Source organism: Pagrus pagrus (assembly GCF_965226575.1).
Source record: "Pagrus pagrus genome assembly, chromosome: 16".
Classification (NCBI taxonomy): domain Eukaryota; kingdom Metazoa; phylum Chordata; class Actinopteri; order Spariformes; family Sparidae; genus Pagrus; species Pagrus pagrus.
Genome location: NC_140200.1, coordinates 5,901,766 through 5,916,198, shown reverse-complemented (window position 1 = coordinate 5,916,198; position 14,433 = coordinate 5,901,766). Strand labels below are relative to the sequence as shown.

The 14,433-nt window shown below is 42.1% G+C and overlaps 1 protein-coding gene across 11 annotated transcripts in view; it reads left to right on the top strand.

Moving 5' to 3' along the window:
- The window catches only part of LOC311272102 (MAM domain-containing glycosylphosphatidylinositol anchor protein 2), a 256,023-nt gene that overhangs the window by 126,215 nt on the left and 115,375 nt on the right, over positions 1-14,433 (top strand). For all 11 annotated transcript variants that reach the window (XM_084378258.1, XM_084378256.1, XM_084378254.1 and 8 more), the window contains one exon: positions 7,265-7,404. In XM_084378258.1, coding sequence (XP_084234384.1) covers positions 7,265-7,404 — 140 coding nt within the window. The remainder of the gene's footprint in view (positions 1-7,264; positions 7,405-14,433) is intronic.

Here is a 14,433-nt window from a genome sequence, read left to right as displayed (position 1 = left end):
AAAAAGCAAGTCTTTAAGAGTTTTTTAAAGGTGATTTTTAAAAAGAAAAAAAAGACACTGTTCAAGGGCAGATGTTTCATTTCACTTTTAGACGGGACAATAAGCAGAAAACATTTTCAAGTACCTTTCAAGCACCAACACCAAAGATGCTGCCAAAAGTAGCCAGAAGTCGAATCAGGATCAAGATTCAACCATGAATTAATGGACTGAACATAATGTGGTCTGGGTATTAAAAAATGTGTTTTATTCCACTGAGTGGTGAAAATCAATAAAAATGTCAGACACATCTTTTATGTTAAGTTTTGCACAGTAGCTGCTTATCGGAGCCTCCACCACCAACACAATCCCAGAGACTGCTCCACAGACACTGGTGGCTAATGTATGTGGAGCTGCACAGGGTTGGAAGGCAGTGGACCGAACCGTTGTGAGGTATATGACCCAATATTTCAAAAACTGAAAATCACATTGTTTTGTGTCTATATTAAGTATTTTCAATGCATATTAGTATACTGTTTAAAATGATATGTTTACAGTGATATTAGCTCTGAGGGGTCCGGACCCTTATATCCCCCCCATAATTTCCGCCTGTGAGTGTGTTAGCTTCCCTCATCTCCTGCAGGAAGTCATTACAAAACTAAGAGGCCAGGACAGAAAAGTGTTACACACGAACAATTACGCAATGTGACTACAATATTTCATCAAGAAAAGCTAAATGCAGACAGAAAGAAATCCTAGTTGTAGCAGGTTGACTCTCATGTAGTAACCAGTTTGACATTGACGCCTCTTTGCCTCTACTCAATCTGTTGTAAATATTAGATCAAGCACAGATGTGTTTTTTGTCTCGTGATAACACCTGACAACCTGGGACAGAAATCTGTTTTGACAGGGTCAAACGTTGGTTAAACATGTGTAATAAGTGGTATTGATTTAAAGTGGGCAGTGGGTGACCAATATGTATTTAGGACCCAGTTTCATTTTTAGGGGACATTTGCAACATCTGTAATGAATTTGTCTACCTTTTTTGAACAGACTAATAATACTGAACATATTTATTTTGTTAATATGTTATTACTAAGCTTTTTTATTTTGGCATTGTGCAGTTTTATCATACAGCTGAAATTGACTTTTGTCCCAGCAGTCCCTTTTGTAACCACCTGGAGGTTTATTTCTGGTGGTCCTGGCACAGAAGTCATAATGAGTTTCGTGTGATAACAGAAACTATTCTTATTTAAATTGTGACATTATGCATATTGCATATGTTTCTTTTCCCTCCTTCTGTGTCTCGGTCTCTTCTGTTTATCACTATCTGGCTCTCCTATTCTGAGAAGGTGATTGTGGAGCCCAGAAAACTAGTAGGATATGGTTAGTGGTCCTGAGGGGTTGGTCTGAGGACATTAAGCCCACAGCGACAACGAGCACCAGCTGTTGGAGTTTTTTTTTCTCCATTCATTTGTTTGTCAAATTTAGAGTCTCCACCATTGCCAAGAACCCCCTCTGCCACTCAGGCACTCCAGAACCGTGGTGACAAGGCTGCTTTTAGCCAAATCCAATTTAATCTCCATTGGCGGTAGTGGATAAAGCTGTCTCCATCTCCCTCAACTGAGGCCAAGGAAGGCTCGGCACTCCACTGGGAGCTGCTCATTCAACACACAATGACATAACGCACACTCAAAAAAACAACTCGAGATACACACACACACACGCGTGCACGAACTTAAGATGCAGACAGAGCACTAAACTAAGTCTGTTATTCACCTCCATCCTCCTTACTTTTCCGTCCCCATTGTGTGTTTCTGCAGAGGGAAATGATGTCACTGTTATGGAAATGAAATAATGAAATGAAAAAAGGGGGGGGGCACATCTGAGACTCCTGCTCCTTGCCGGCAGCTCCTCCGCTCCCCTTTTTAAACTTAAAGCTATCAGGAAGCTGTGTGTGAGTGAGAGTTTGTGTGTGCCTGCAGATGGTTGGGTGGGTGGAGAAGTGCGGGGGAGTGACACTACAGCCTGAGATGCACATTTATGCAAATCTCCCATCTTAACCCACAGGTTCACATGGCAACATTTGCTCAACATTTGCAACAGCACAGTTTAATCACAGGCGCTTGTCGCACAAATAAACAAGTGATTTCAGAGTAATTCTGCATTAGTTTGACTGCTAAGATCAGCTCAATATTTAGCATTGATTTTTTCCCTGCACTCTTTTGCACTTCTCACATCAATGCAAGTGGCAGATGTGCTTCTTATGCCAATGCCAATTCCCCAACTGGCAGGGGGAAAAAACGAGATCAGAAAAAAAGTAGCTAATTAACATCCAAATGTGCCACCAGCAGAATTGTTTTTTTCAGCTCATTGCTCCCAAATGACCTCTGCTCTGCTGCTCAACATGACACATGACCACTCACTCATTTAACATCTTGTACTTTTGCTCTGGAGGGTTAGGAGATAGAAGAAGGTGCTTTAGACACGTTTATAATTGATTAATTGGCTTTAAGCCCGGGCATGTTGTAACTTGAACGATTCCTCTGATTCTTCCAAACAGGCGACTGCAGGGACTGCTGGGGGTTGATTTGCTGTGCGTCCCCTCACATAGTAATCAATATTTGCAAAGGTATTTGCAAAAGTACTGTACTGTAAGACAGTTTGCTTAAACAAATGGTCACATTATAAAATCTGATGCATTATTATAAATCAAACTACCCAACAACAGTATATAAAATACTTAAAATTAGCTCCTTTTGATGAACCAATTACAATGTTGAAATGGTGCTTATACACTGAGGCAGTAGTAAAAATAATCCATTTATATAATATACTGTTTGTGTTTACGCTCTGCATGGGGCCATCCTACATTGTGAATTCTCCTAGTGTGGATGCTTTAAGTACATTAAGCTGGCAATACTTCTTTGCTTTTGCATGTAGGCCCTCCATGGAGTTTTAATTATTGAGCGTTATTTAGACGAGTGGGTCCCCGATTTGTTTGTATCGCGTAGCAATGATGCGAACATAACTTTTGTTTGTTTACAAGAAAACTCCACTGGGCACCTTTAAGCATAATTACAAATGCAGGACTTGTACTCGTAGCAGATCATTTCACTTTTATGAAAAGGATCTGAATATTTCTTTCACCACTGAGGATTGGTTTGAAATCCAGGACAGAGCAGTACGCAGTACTGTGTGTGTGAAGTCAAACTTTTGTTGATTTTGGAAATTTACAAGGCACAAACGTAGCAAGTCTATAAATGTTGATTCTTCTGTCAGTGTGTTGTAAAACTGAAGTTAGATTAAGTTATTTATTATAGGCTGCCAGGGTAAAACCTTAGCCTTCATCTGCCTCTGCTACTGGGGGAGATGTGATATGAAAGTATAGCAAAACAGTAAACATTTTGAAGAGAAAACATTACTAACTTACTGATTAGGGATTGACTGATAATGGGGTTTTCAGCATTGATACCTATTATTAGTAATCAAGGAGGCCGATAATCAATATTTAGAACTACAATGCAGGAGGATGCATGATTGCTGTACCTCAAGTACAATACAGAGGTACATGTACTTTCATTATTATTTCCATTTTATGCTACTTTAAACTTTCACGCTTCTTTTTTGAGGCAAATACTGACTTGTTACGATTTATTTTATTTACACTTACACACTTCTGTTATGACCTGACTTTTGTATGAGAATGTGAGAAGCCTGCCAAGCCAGTGACCGCTGTTCAAGACTGCGTTTCAACATTTGTTGAGTGTGACACCGTTGGATATTTTTAAGGAGAACTGTCCAACCTAGTGGTCACCAAACCAAGTGTTTATAACGAGACTTTGAGACAGCTGCAGCCATGTTAGTGGTCACCAAAACAGGTAATTTAAGCCAAAACATGATCTTTTCCTAACCCTGACCAAGTGGGGTTTTGTGCCTAAACCTTACCAGGGCATGTTCTTCCACTGTGCTGTACTATCCATTTTTTTCCTTATATGTTTGGTGCACTGACCTAAAAAACAATAGACTTTTCCAATGAGCGAGACAGTTTTCTAGTCCACGTGGTGAACTAGTATGAGGTGTAGTTAAGATGTGAAAGGCTATAACCGGCTGTGTCTGGCCTGCTTAGATGTTTTCAAAGCCTTTTTTCCACCACCCATACCCCCTCTCCTCGGACATCTTTTATCTCAGGCCTGACAGCACACTGACATCTCACTTTATGCTGTGTCCTACTGCATTAATGTCTCCTCGTCCGTTCTCAGATGTCTTTTCTGAATATTCTATGAGTAGTTACTGTCACATATCAAGCGGCTTTCATGAAAACTAAACAAACAAGGAATTATGTAGTAACGACAGCCATTTTAGTTCATGCTTTAGGCCAAGTGATCTGTGAGAGCAGGTCTTCGCCATACAATGATATGTGTGCGACTGCGAGAACATTATGGGGCTCATTATGTACGCTTAAGCGAGGGTTATTTGCTTTTGTCGCTGCAAGCTTAGTGTCGTCTGCGCAAAGAACAAGTGTGTGTTTATGCGTGTGTGTAGCCGTCGCAGTAGCAGCTATAGCCGTTGAAGATCATTAATTACGGGTGTTTCCCTACTTTCCTCCAGGACTGATAGTATGCTGCAGAGATACTGGCTCATTGGAGTAAATGGCATTAGTACTTTGTTCAGGCTAGCGCCCTGGGGTCTTGTTTCTAAGCCCTTTTTTTTGTTTCAAGTGGCAGCCTTGCGTGAAGCTCCCTTACACTGAGCCTATTTCTCAATCCCTTATCCGCCCCTATGGAATTCACCACCAGTGTATTCATCTCCAGCTGGAGAGAGGGAATGAAGGGTAAGAGCAAGAATAGTCCAACGAGGCATTATGAGTAGCCAGTTAGGACCGGCGCTCATCAATCTACCTAGCATTTTCGACAGGCAGTACTAAGCTAACGAGCTGAATGAGACAAACAGCATGGTCGGTAACAGGGGAGGGGACGAGTGGTTAGCGCGTGGCTAAGGGTACACTCTGGCTGAGACTCCCAATGCAGCGTTAGGGAGGAGTGTCGCCACGCTCATTAGCATTGCAGCCTGGATAGAGGTAGAAGTGAGTCTGCTGCCGGGCGCGAGTCTGCCGAGAGAGGCCCACACAGGAAGCGGCTCCTCCAACATGAAAGGCGCGCTACAGTCTGTAACTCGGTGTGATTTCTGCTTGACTTTTTTTTTTTTTTTGCTTTCTTTCTTTTTTCACCAATTTGTACTCCTCCTCCTAATCACATCCCGCATCCGCTCCCTCTAAATCATCTCATCCCAAACCTCTTCACTAATCATGTAAGTTGGAGAGGAATAAATGCTTAACAGATGCTAGTATTGTCAGGGGTCGGTTACATGCAACTGCGCTTTTACAGCTCAGTGGAACTGAACGTTTACCTAAGATGACTCGTTCCTCCCTTCCGGTTAACTCCCTCCACTTCTGTCCCATTGCATGTCGAGTTGTGGACGGACTGAAATGTCCTTATTATTCACAGGGGTCATCTAATGGTAGAGAGAAACACCAGTGCAGTGATTACAGCAGTGAGCAGACAGCTGTGGGTAGTCCGGAGTTTTTTTCAGTCCTGAACTTGTACTGCAGTGAGCCTGTGCAGCTGAATACTGAGTTTGATTTGCCCATATCACAGTTTCTGGCATTTTTATATCCCTAATTGCATTACATTAGGATTATGTGCTAAAATTAATATGCTAAATGATGAGTTTCTATTCCAAAATGAGATTTCCACCAATTTAAACATGGACACCCACTCTCAATGACAGAGTTATTTTAGGTTAATATGGAAATTTTTGTGAAAGTATATTAAAGTCATCTGAAGACATTTACTTATAAAATAATTATTACTTCTTTAGTCAGAGCCAGTGTTTTCAAGATATTAATGATTAATTTTGGATCACTTTCCTCTCTTTTCACAGTGTATATACGTGTATAAGATTTTGTAATGAAACCCTTCTGGCATGTAATTACACTGAGTTGTAAATTAATTCTGATATTGGGGAGAGTGAGGGGGACAGAGAGAGTGAGAGAAATGACTTGTTTTGCGGCCGAGCATCGGTTGTTCACAGTCAGTCATCTACTTGACACTGCATTTGCATTATTGCTGCGCACACTGGCTAATTTGGTTAGGATGCAAATTGAGTGTCACTTTGAATCAATGTGGAGAGATACTGATTGGTTACCGCTTCTGCCATAACCCATCTTTTTCAAGATAGTGTGACCAGGGCCAAGGTGCATCAGAAAACAGCTAAATATGCTCACATATTTAGTCTTAAAATGACAATAACATAAAACAATGTGTGGCCTTTGTGGGCTTGTGTCTTCAAATTTGGTACAAATGTCCACCTGGACTCAAGGATGAAACTGATTAGAATTTGGTGGCCAAAGATGTCAGAAGTAAAGGTCACTTTGACCTCACAAAACACATTTTTGGCCAGTCATATGATAAGTCTGATAACATTTTAAATACAGTAAATGTTTAATAGGATAAAATGATGAAGTTCTGACATTTGATATCCAAAAGGGCAGAGGATAAATGCTCTGTGACATCACAATGTTCTGCTAAAAATGTTCTGCCTTTTATTCAACACCACAGCTCAGGAACATACAACTGAGAGGTGGTAATTCTAGTTTTTGTTTTGTTCTTTGGTGCTGGGATGACCACTTTACTTAAATTGTGCATTGTGCCTTTAAGAGCCAATCAAAATGCAAGGCAATGCAAAGTATTGACACTTTATTGCAGTAGGAAGCATGTTTTTTTTTTTTTTCTATCAACTTACATACAGTACATGCACAAATACACACTATATATATATTTTTTATTTTCCATCTTTCTCAGTACAAATAAAATGAAAAAAAAAAGAAAGACATGTCTTTTGAAATGCATGACAGCACACGTTGCAGCCCTATTAGTACCACATCTGTGAAAGTGCTCCTTTCACAAGCTACTTCTTAACACACAACATTGTTAGGCAGTGAATCACTTTACCAAAGTGCCTTTCCTCCACTTTGTATTTGATATACTAGCAGTGTTTGAAAGCTAAACCAACAGGATGCTATAAAGGTCTCAATTCTTTTTCTCTTCTCTCCTTGTACAAATACCTTTGGTGTGTTGCGTGCAGGACAAACGTGACCACAATGCTTGTTTTCATCGAGACAACCTCTTAATCAATACGCCATCTGTTGTGCTAAACTACTCATTCCTTCAGAAATGACCTGAATGCTAACATGGTTTGGTGTTTTTTTTTCTTTTTTCCTCCGCAGCCCCTCCGACTGTCCGCATTATACACTCAGGGCATGCCTGTAATGTTGAGGAGGAGAGGCACACGGAGAGAGTCTACACCATCAGAGAGGGAGAGACCCTGGAGCTCACCTGTCTGGTGACGGGGCATCCTCGACCACAGGTAAGGAACTCGGTACCTTTTTCGTCCGTCCTTCGCTGACAGCGTGAACGAAAATAGCTGCACAAGGACAAGATGCTAATTTTATAGCCTGCCTCTCCTTCCTGTCTGTTCCTCCTCTCCTCACTCTCCTTCAGCAGCTTTCCCTTTTAATTCTGTATTAGCGTCATTGAGTGGCACACCACGTACCTCTGCACTAAACCAGCTTAAAAGTTTAATCCTTTAATTATTGATGGTTTAGGTTGCATTGTGCACCTGCATGTTGATAATGAAAGCTTCCGAGTCTAATGAGAACGCAGAAACAAAACATCTGCCAAAACACAACTGTAACGAGCCAGAAGCAGGCCACAGTGGAAGGACTCTGGGTCATGCAAATGCACATGGGTCCTCGACATCTGAAGGAGTGTTTGCACCCCTTACTCTTTGATTTACTACTGTGATCTGAACTAATTAAGAAAACACCTTTTATCTGAAGAAAGCAGGCATTTAATTTGGTCTTGTTGTGTCTTCCACTTATTGCTTCTTTCATAGATTAAAAGTAAGAATAAAGCAGAAAGATCTCATCTCCCTGCGTAGACAAAATACCAGCCAACTTGATCTGTGCCGGTATAAATGTCAGCTCTGCCACAATATACCTGACCATCACATTTTGTTCTCATATTAATCTGGGCAGGATTTGCACACCCTAACCTTTCCAACACTTATCGAATGTTGTTTCCAATTTGCTCGGTAACACAAATTGCACAGATTTCAGCACCGTCTCCGGACAGGACCAGGCACATTTACATTAATTAATATAATCCCCCTTTTGATCGATAGACAGGGCCATTAGTTTGTACACTTCCCCTCTGGATGCCAAAGCAAAAGAGCATATTGATTTTTATATTTCAATTGAAAAGGTGAGACCTCTTAAATTAGCGAGAGGTTCAGACACACCGTTCATCTCCTTCTGTCGTCGGGTTGGGGGGGCAACTTCACACTCATCATCTCTGTCTTTCCTCTTAATTAGAATTTCTGAAAAACAGAGCAGAGCGAGTAGAGGAGGAGAGGAGGGGGGAGAGGAGCGTGGCAGATCAAAAGCCCCGCATGGCTGTGGCAGGAGAGGCAGGATCTCCTTTGAAACCGAGTCATTATGAGACTCACGCAGATCCCCTGGCACAGCGGGTCTCGGCTGTGTCTCTGCGGACTTCGGGATGTGTCAGCTTCGTCCCCCTCTGGTAGTGGCATGGGACCTAGAGGGGGGGGATGCGCACACTCATTCTGAGCGGTTTCGGAAACCGAGGAGGTTATCTGGGGTGGCAGAGGACCGAAGGCTGGTTTTGTGATGTTGGTGGAAATAACACGAGGGTATGCGCCCTCATCGGAAACATCCCTCGCCAAGTCAACGCGGCAATAACAGCTCGTCTTTTTCATTAGAATTAAATATTAATCCTCAGAACATGTTCGGAGTCTTTCTTCACCCCAAAATTTCCAAATTTTAATTGAGTTGAGTTTCTTCATCTTTCAAGTGCATATGTGGGGGGAAAAGTAATCAGTACTCTCTGCAAACGTTGCAGTGTGCTTTCGATGTGTCCTGTTGTGATTAATGGCACGGGCATTGGTTTGGTTTTACCATCGGTGGGGACGATTTTAGTAGTTTTTTTTTTGCCCCTGGTTTCACGCATGCACATACTCATACTGTACTTGCACACACATAGCACTTGATCTTGCAAAATGTTTGCTATATTTGTACTGTACAAGTTCCAAGTACTCCTATCACAAAGTACATATTGTTATAAGGCATATCTTTTGGTAATCAGGCAGTAATTTGCTATTCTGTTTCTGCTATAATTGATTGTAAAACTATGTCTTCCCTTTCAGTCTGTTGATTTGGACTACACAAGTCCAGAGTTTGTTCAGATGGAACATCCTTAGTAATGACCAAACATGTCTGTATGGTATAGCCAGATATTTTATAATGACACCAGAGCTCATGTGATAGACTGCGCCTCACCTGCATGTCACCTGATACACTTAATGATGTCCATGTTTTTTAATGGCCCATACATTAACAACTCCTGTACCACTTAAGAAAAAAGGGTGTTATGCCGCCTTTGACCAAAGCAATTCAGGTGCTGGTTCAGAGCCAGTGCCTTCTCTGGAACTTCTTCTTTGCACTTCAACAGCCAAGAGCTGACTCTCAGCCAGGAAAACTGGTTTCAGAGCGGCATCAACACTTCACTGGTCCACAACAAAGAACCACTTACGTCAGGGTCTGGGGGCGGGCTTATCGTGACCAAGGACCAACTAAAACTGCTTATGACCAATGTTTTTAAAAACCAGAGCTTGTGTAGCATGTTTTGACATATCCACTAGAGAATAAACAAAAGATGTTCACTATGGACGCCAAATCAAAGCAACGGTGGTGCGAGGACGAACCATGTTTGGATGCAAATTTAGACAGGCTGGATGATGTCGTTACTTAACTCATTATCATTATAGCCAATATGCCACATCACATTTTGAGGAGGGGTTGTTAGTCAGACTGTCTGCAGGTTTAATCTGATCCCCATAAGCTGATACCAAGGTAATAACTATTCTTTCTGAGGTCCATGTGCTGTACAGGAACCATCCTCACTAATTCACATATACCTCCAACCCAATCCCCAGATCCCCCTCACACCCAACCACTGTCCTCCTACTCTCAACACCTATGATCTCCACCTAAGATTGGTGGGAAAATAGTTTCCCTGTGGAGTCATTCTGGATTTTGTCTCCTTAAAAACCCTCCATACCAGCAGTAACTTAAACCACTCTCTCCATCTGCACCACAATATCACAGGGGGCCACATCACGCTACTCAATCACTGTAAATGGCTTCAATTAGTTCTGCATTAGCAAATCACAAAATTGCTTTTTTCACCATTTATGTCCAGATTTCAGCCTCTCTCCCCGACTTTGAGATGCTACCAGCTCTCATGAGCGATGTGGGTGTTGTGCCAAGTCCAACATCAGCACCACAAAGGACCAACCACGGAGTAAATGGGGCCACGGTTGGCAATTTCGCCACCGCTTAATTCTTCACATGTCTATCAATATGCACACTTCTTAAATTACATAGACGCCCCTCAGGCCCTCTCGCTGATGGAGTCTCTGGATTGTGTCCAACCAGGCAGCAGCTTCCTCACAGTGGGCCTCACTGTCAGCCCCGTGCACATCCGCCCACCCACCTCGGAGGAAAAAAAAACACAGGCTTTCTAATAATAAAGCCTTACATGTGTCCAACCTCACACACAAACACACACGCGCACGTGGCAGCAGCAACACTTGTCTCCGTTCCCATTTAATTGTCAAAGAAATATATGTTCCTGTCAGTCACCAGCACACCGTGTAATATGTGCTTTTTCACTGTGCCTTGTGGGTTTGGCATTTCAAGGTGTTGCTGTGGGCTTTGCAGGAAGACTGGGACTGTTGGCATCTGGCAGGCTTGGGGGAGCAATGAAGTCAAATTCTCCTAGATGTATAATGCTAGAGGTCACTGGAAGGATTTGTGGAACTTGGCTCTCTGAGGAGGAGGATGAGACAGAAATCTCAGTTGCTGCCAGGGCTGGTCTCTCACTCTGCTTTTTATCTGTGTTAAACACCAGCAGGTCAATATCCTTCCTCCTTCGCTTCTTTTCATGTATTTGTAAAACAAATAATCGATCGACAAGGATTTAATGAACAATTTTGATAATAAATTAATCTTTCATGCCATTTATCAAACAAGACTACGGTTCTCCAGCTATGCTAGAAGCTCTGTGGGACTAAAAGCCAAAGTCAACACGCTAATAATCACATTGCCAATACTGATAATGTTTAGCAGGTAATGTTTACAATGTTCCCAATCGTAGTTAGTTGTTAGTTTATCCATTTTCACAGCGTTTTCAGTTGTCGAAACAGGAAAAGCACAGGTGTGACCAATAATGCTAACAATGGCTCCCAGTGAGTGAGTGAGCATGCACATTATCACAGACCTTGAACAAGCTAAATTAAAAAGGATGCAGCCATCATTGCATTTTATAAATTCCATCTGTGATTTTCCTGTTTAGACGAGTCAAAGTGTCTGCTGTGAAAAGGGTTTGTTAGAACTGAAGACCAAGAACAGCTGAGGCAGACGGGAATGTCATTGGTTTTACCGGCTTGAGGTTAGAGCTGGGTATCACCACTGATAACCAGAATCTCTCCGATTCACAAGGTTACGATTCAGTCTGATCTGACACCAATGTTGCTCCAAATAAGACACACCTCTTTTGATTACATTTAGCATACAGCTTTTTCTTAATGGTGATGCTATTTTACCTTGATTCATCCTGTGGGGAACATGAATGTCTCAACCAAATGTCATGGCAAGCAAATGAAAAATGTCTCCTTCGGCTCTGAGAACTTGTGATGGACATTTTTCATTTTCAAGTAGAAGTAGTGAAGAATTAGTTGAGTAGGTGGAAAATGAACTTATCAATTAATTGACAGTTAAAGGATAAAACAAAAAAGGGTTTACCGGTGCTGCTCCTACTCTACATGTCTTTCTAAAAGACCAACATGTACAATCTCTTCACTCTTTACTCTCTGTTCTCCCTCTATTTAGTGCTGAAATGATTAGTCGATCACTAAATGAATGAACGTGTTATTATGAATGTATCAGATCTTTGATAAATGAGTCATCTATCAAGCCCAACTGCCGAACTCTAGCAGGTTACAGCCTCTCCAGTGTGAAGATTTGTCGGTGTTTTATCTAAATGGCAATTGAATATCACTGCAATTTAAAGACGTCTCCTGGGCTTTCAGGAAACTTGTGATGAGCATTTTTCACTGAATTCTTGACATTTTATAGATCAAAGGATTAAATCATTAATTTGAAAAGTAATGAATAAACCAAGTAAGAAAATGAATATTACATTCAGCCTTGCCTCCACGAGATACAAAGACTCTTTGTCTTTATCACTCCCTCTTTGTCTCTGTATCAGAGCACCACATACATACATGTACAGCTTTATCTGTTCATACTTTCATGGCCACTGTTCTCCTGCTTCGTTCATCGTCTTTGATGCCACGAATAGACATCAAAGAGTCCCTGATGATGAAGCCATCTGCCCCCGTCTCCCCTGCCCTGGCCTCCATCCATTATGTCCACAGTACTTTGTTTGAGTACCAGGCTCCAATAGCCAGCAACACCACATTGCAAACACCTTTTTTTTTGTTTCAATTATTGGCCGGCCAGATTCAACTCGCAGCGCCACGGGTCAGCGAGTACAAATAAGCTGACCTCAGGCCCTGGGACATTTCGCTTTATACAGACCAATTGGAGTATGTGATCTGTTTTGGATGCTCCCATGACAGTTAGCCTACAGTGCTGGTGTCTGCAGCAGATGGTGCTTTTTTGAACACGATTTAACCTTCTCTTTTTATGTACTGTTTGCCGTACAGACGCCGGTACCAGAAGGGGCACCGTCTCAGAGTTTCCCCTTGAACTTCACCCTCCTTATTGCACCCGCAGTCATTTACACTCTGTTGTCTTTAAGTGGCTTTAATTGCAGCTCTCAAACATTCGTATGTGGTTCAACGACGAGGCAAATAAAAGCAGATTAATTCCATTTTTATCCTTCCAAGTTTTTGTCGACATCAAAGACTGGTTTATATTGTCATCCGATTTTATAAGGGTCAGTATGTTCGAATAAAGACCTGTAGAGTCTGTGCGCTGACAATTTGTGATCCGGACCCCCCGTTGCTTTTTCTGATCGCTTGATTGTCATGCTCAGCCACACTTGGCTGCACCACTGAGCGGCACAGACCCACCATCAGCGCCTAAAAAAAAAAAAGATGGCAAGCAATTAGAAACCAGTCTGTAGTTAGGGAGAGCGAAACGTCACAGCAGGCATTATGGGAGATTCACCGAGGACGCGTGCTCCAGCATATGATCCCTGCATAACAACAGACACTGGGCGCATTTTAATTAGCTCTTGCCGTGACATCGCAGCATGTGTGGTCTCAAACACTGCTGGGATTTTCAGTTGGATACTAATCTGGACGAGCTTCTGCTTTCCTTGTGAGCAAATGTTGATCTTTCTATTGGGATGTCTGATATTTTTTAATGGTGTTATTATTGTGTTGACTTTTCTTTGCCGTGTGGAACTAAGTGGTGTCGTGTTTTTGATGCTGTGCCAAATGCCACTGCACAACTCTGTGAAACATGAAAACCAGACCCAATCTTCATTTCACTCAAATAATATAAGCATGTAATTGCAAGGGACTAACAGCAATAATGCATTTTTGCCATAAAACAGCATTATGGGCAGTTTGACTTAATCCCCAGTGTTTACTTGCAGGCACCTCCTGAGTCTCAGCTGAGGACTGCTGCAAAAATAGCCAGCAAAAACTGAGCCAGGCTGTCATTGGGCTAGGAGGAGCAATTATCATATTGCTCAAATCCGCCAGCTCCTCTCAGATCAAGAGTATTTGCATTGTGCTAAGGAGAGTGAAGAGGGTCAAACTGTTCTCACCAGGCACACTTCAGGACTCCCCCTGCGGGTAGAGGTGCTCAGATGTAAAAAGTCAAAGGAGAGAGGAGGAATGAAAATAGCTCGAGGGCACAGGAGGAGTTGAAAGCTCACCAATAATGTGGTCTGCTGCCCCCGAGAAACAAACAGGAGCACTTTTCTTTTTGAAAGTATGAGGAGTTATTTGAATACCCACTTCTTAGTGTCACTCTGACAATGCACTTATTGATACTGCGCTTTCCTAAAACTCAAAGCTCTTTACACAAAAGGCAAAGGAAATGACTGGGGGTATAAGCTGGGAGAATATTGAATTCTGCTGAGGTCGCCATAAGCCAGCTTGCTTTGTATTTGCATGAGGGGATCGAGAGCGCTGCAGGAGAGCGACACAGAATTCAAAAACTTTGCTCCATCTAATTTATAATCATAACTTATTTAACTTCAGGCCCTGTTTTGCTGAACTCATGATGTCCTCGACTGTTATAATAAGGCCCCAGATTTTCTACTTTAGCATCGATCA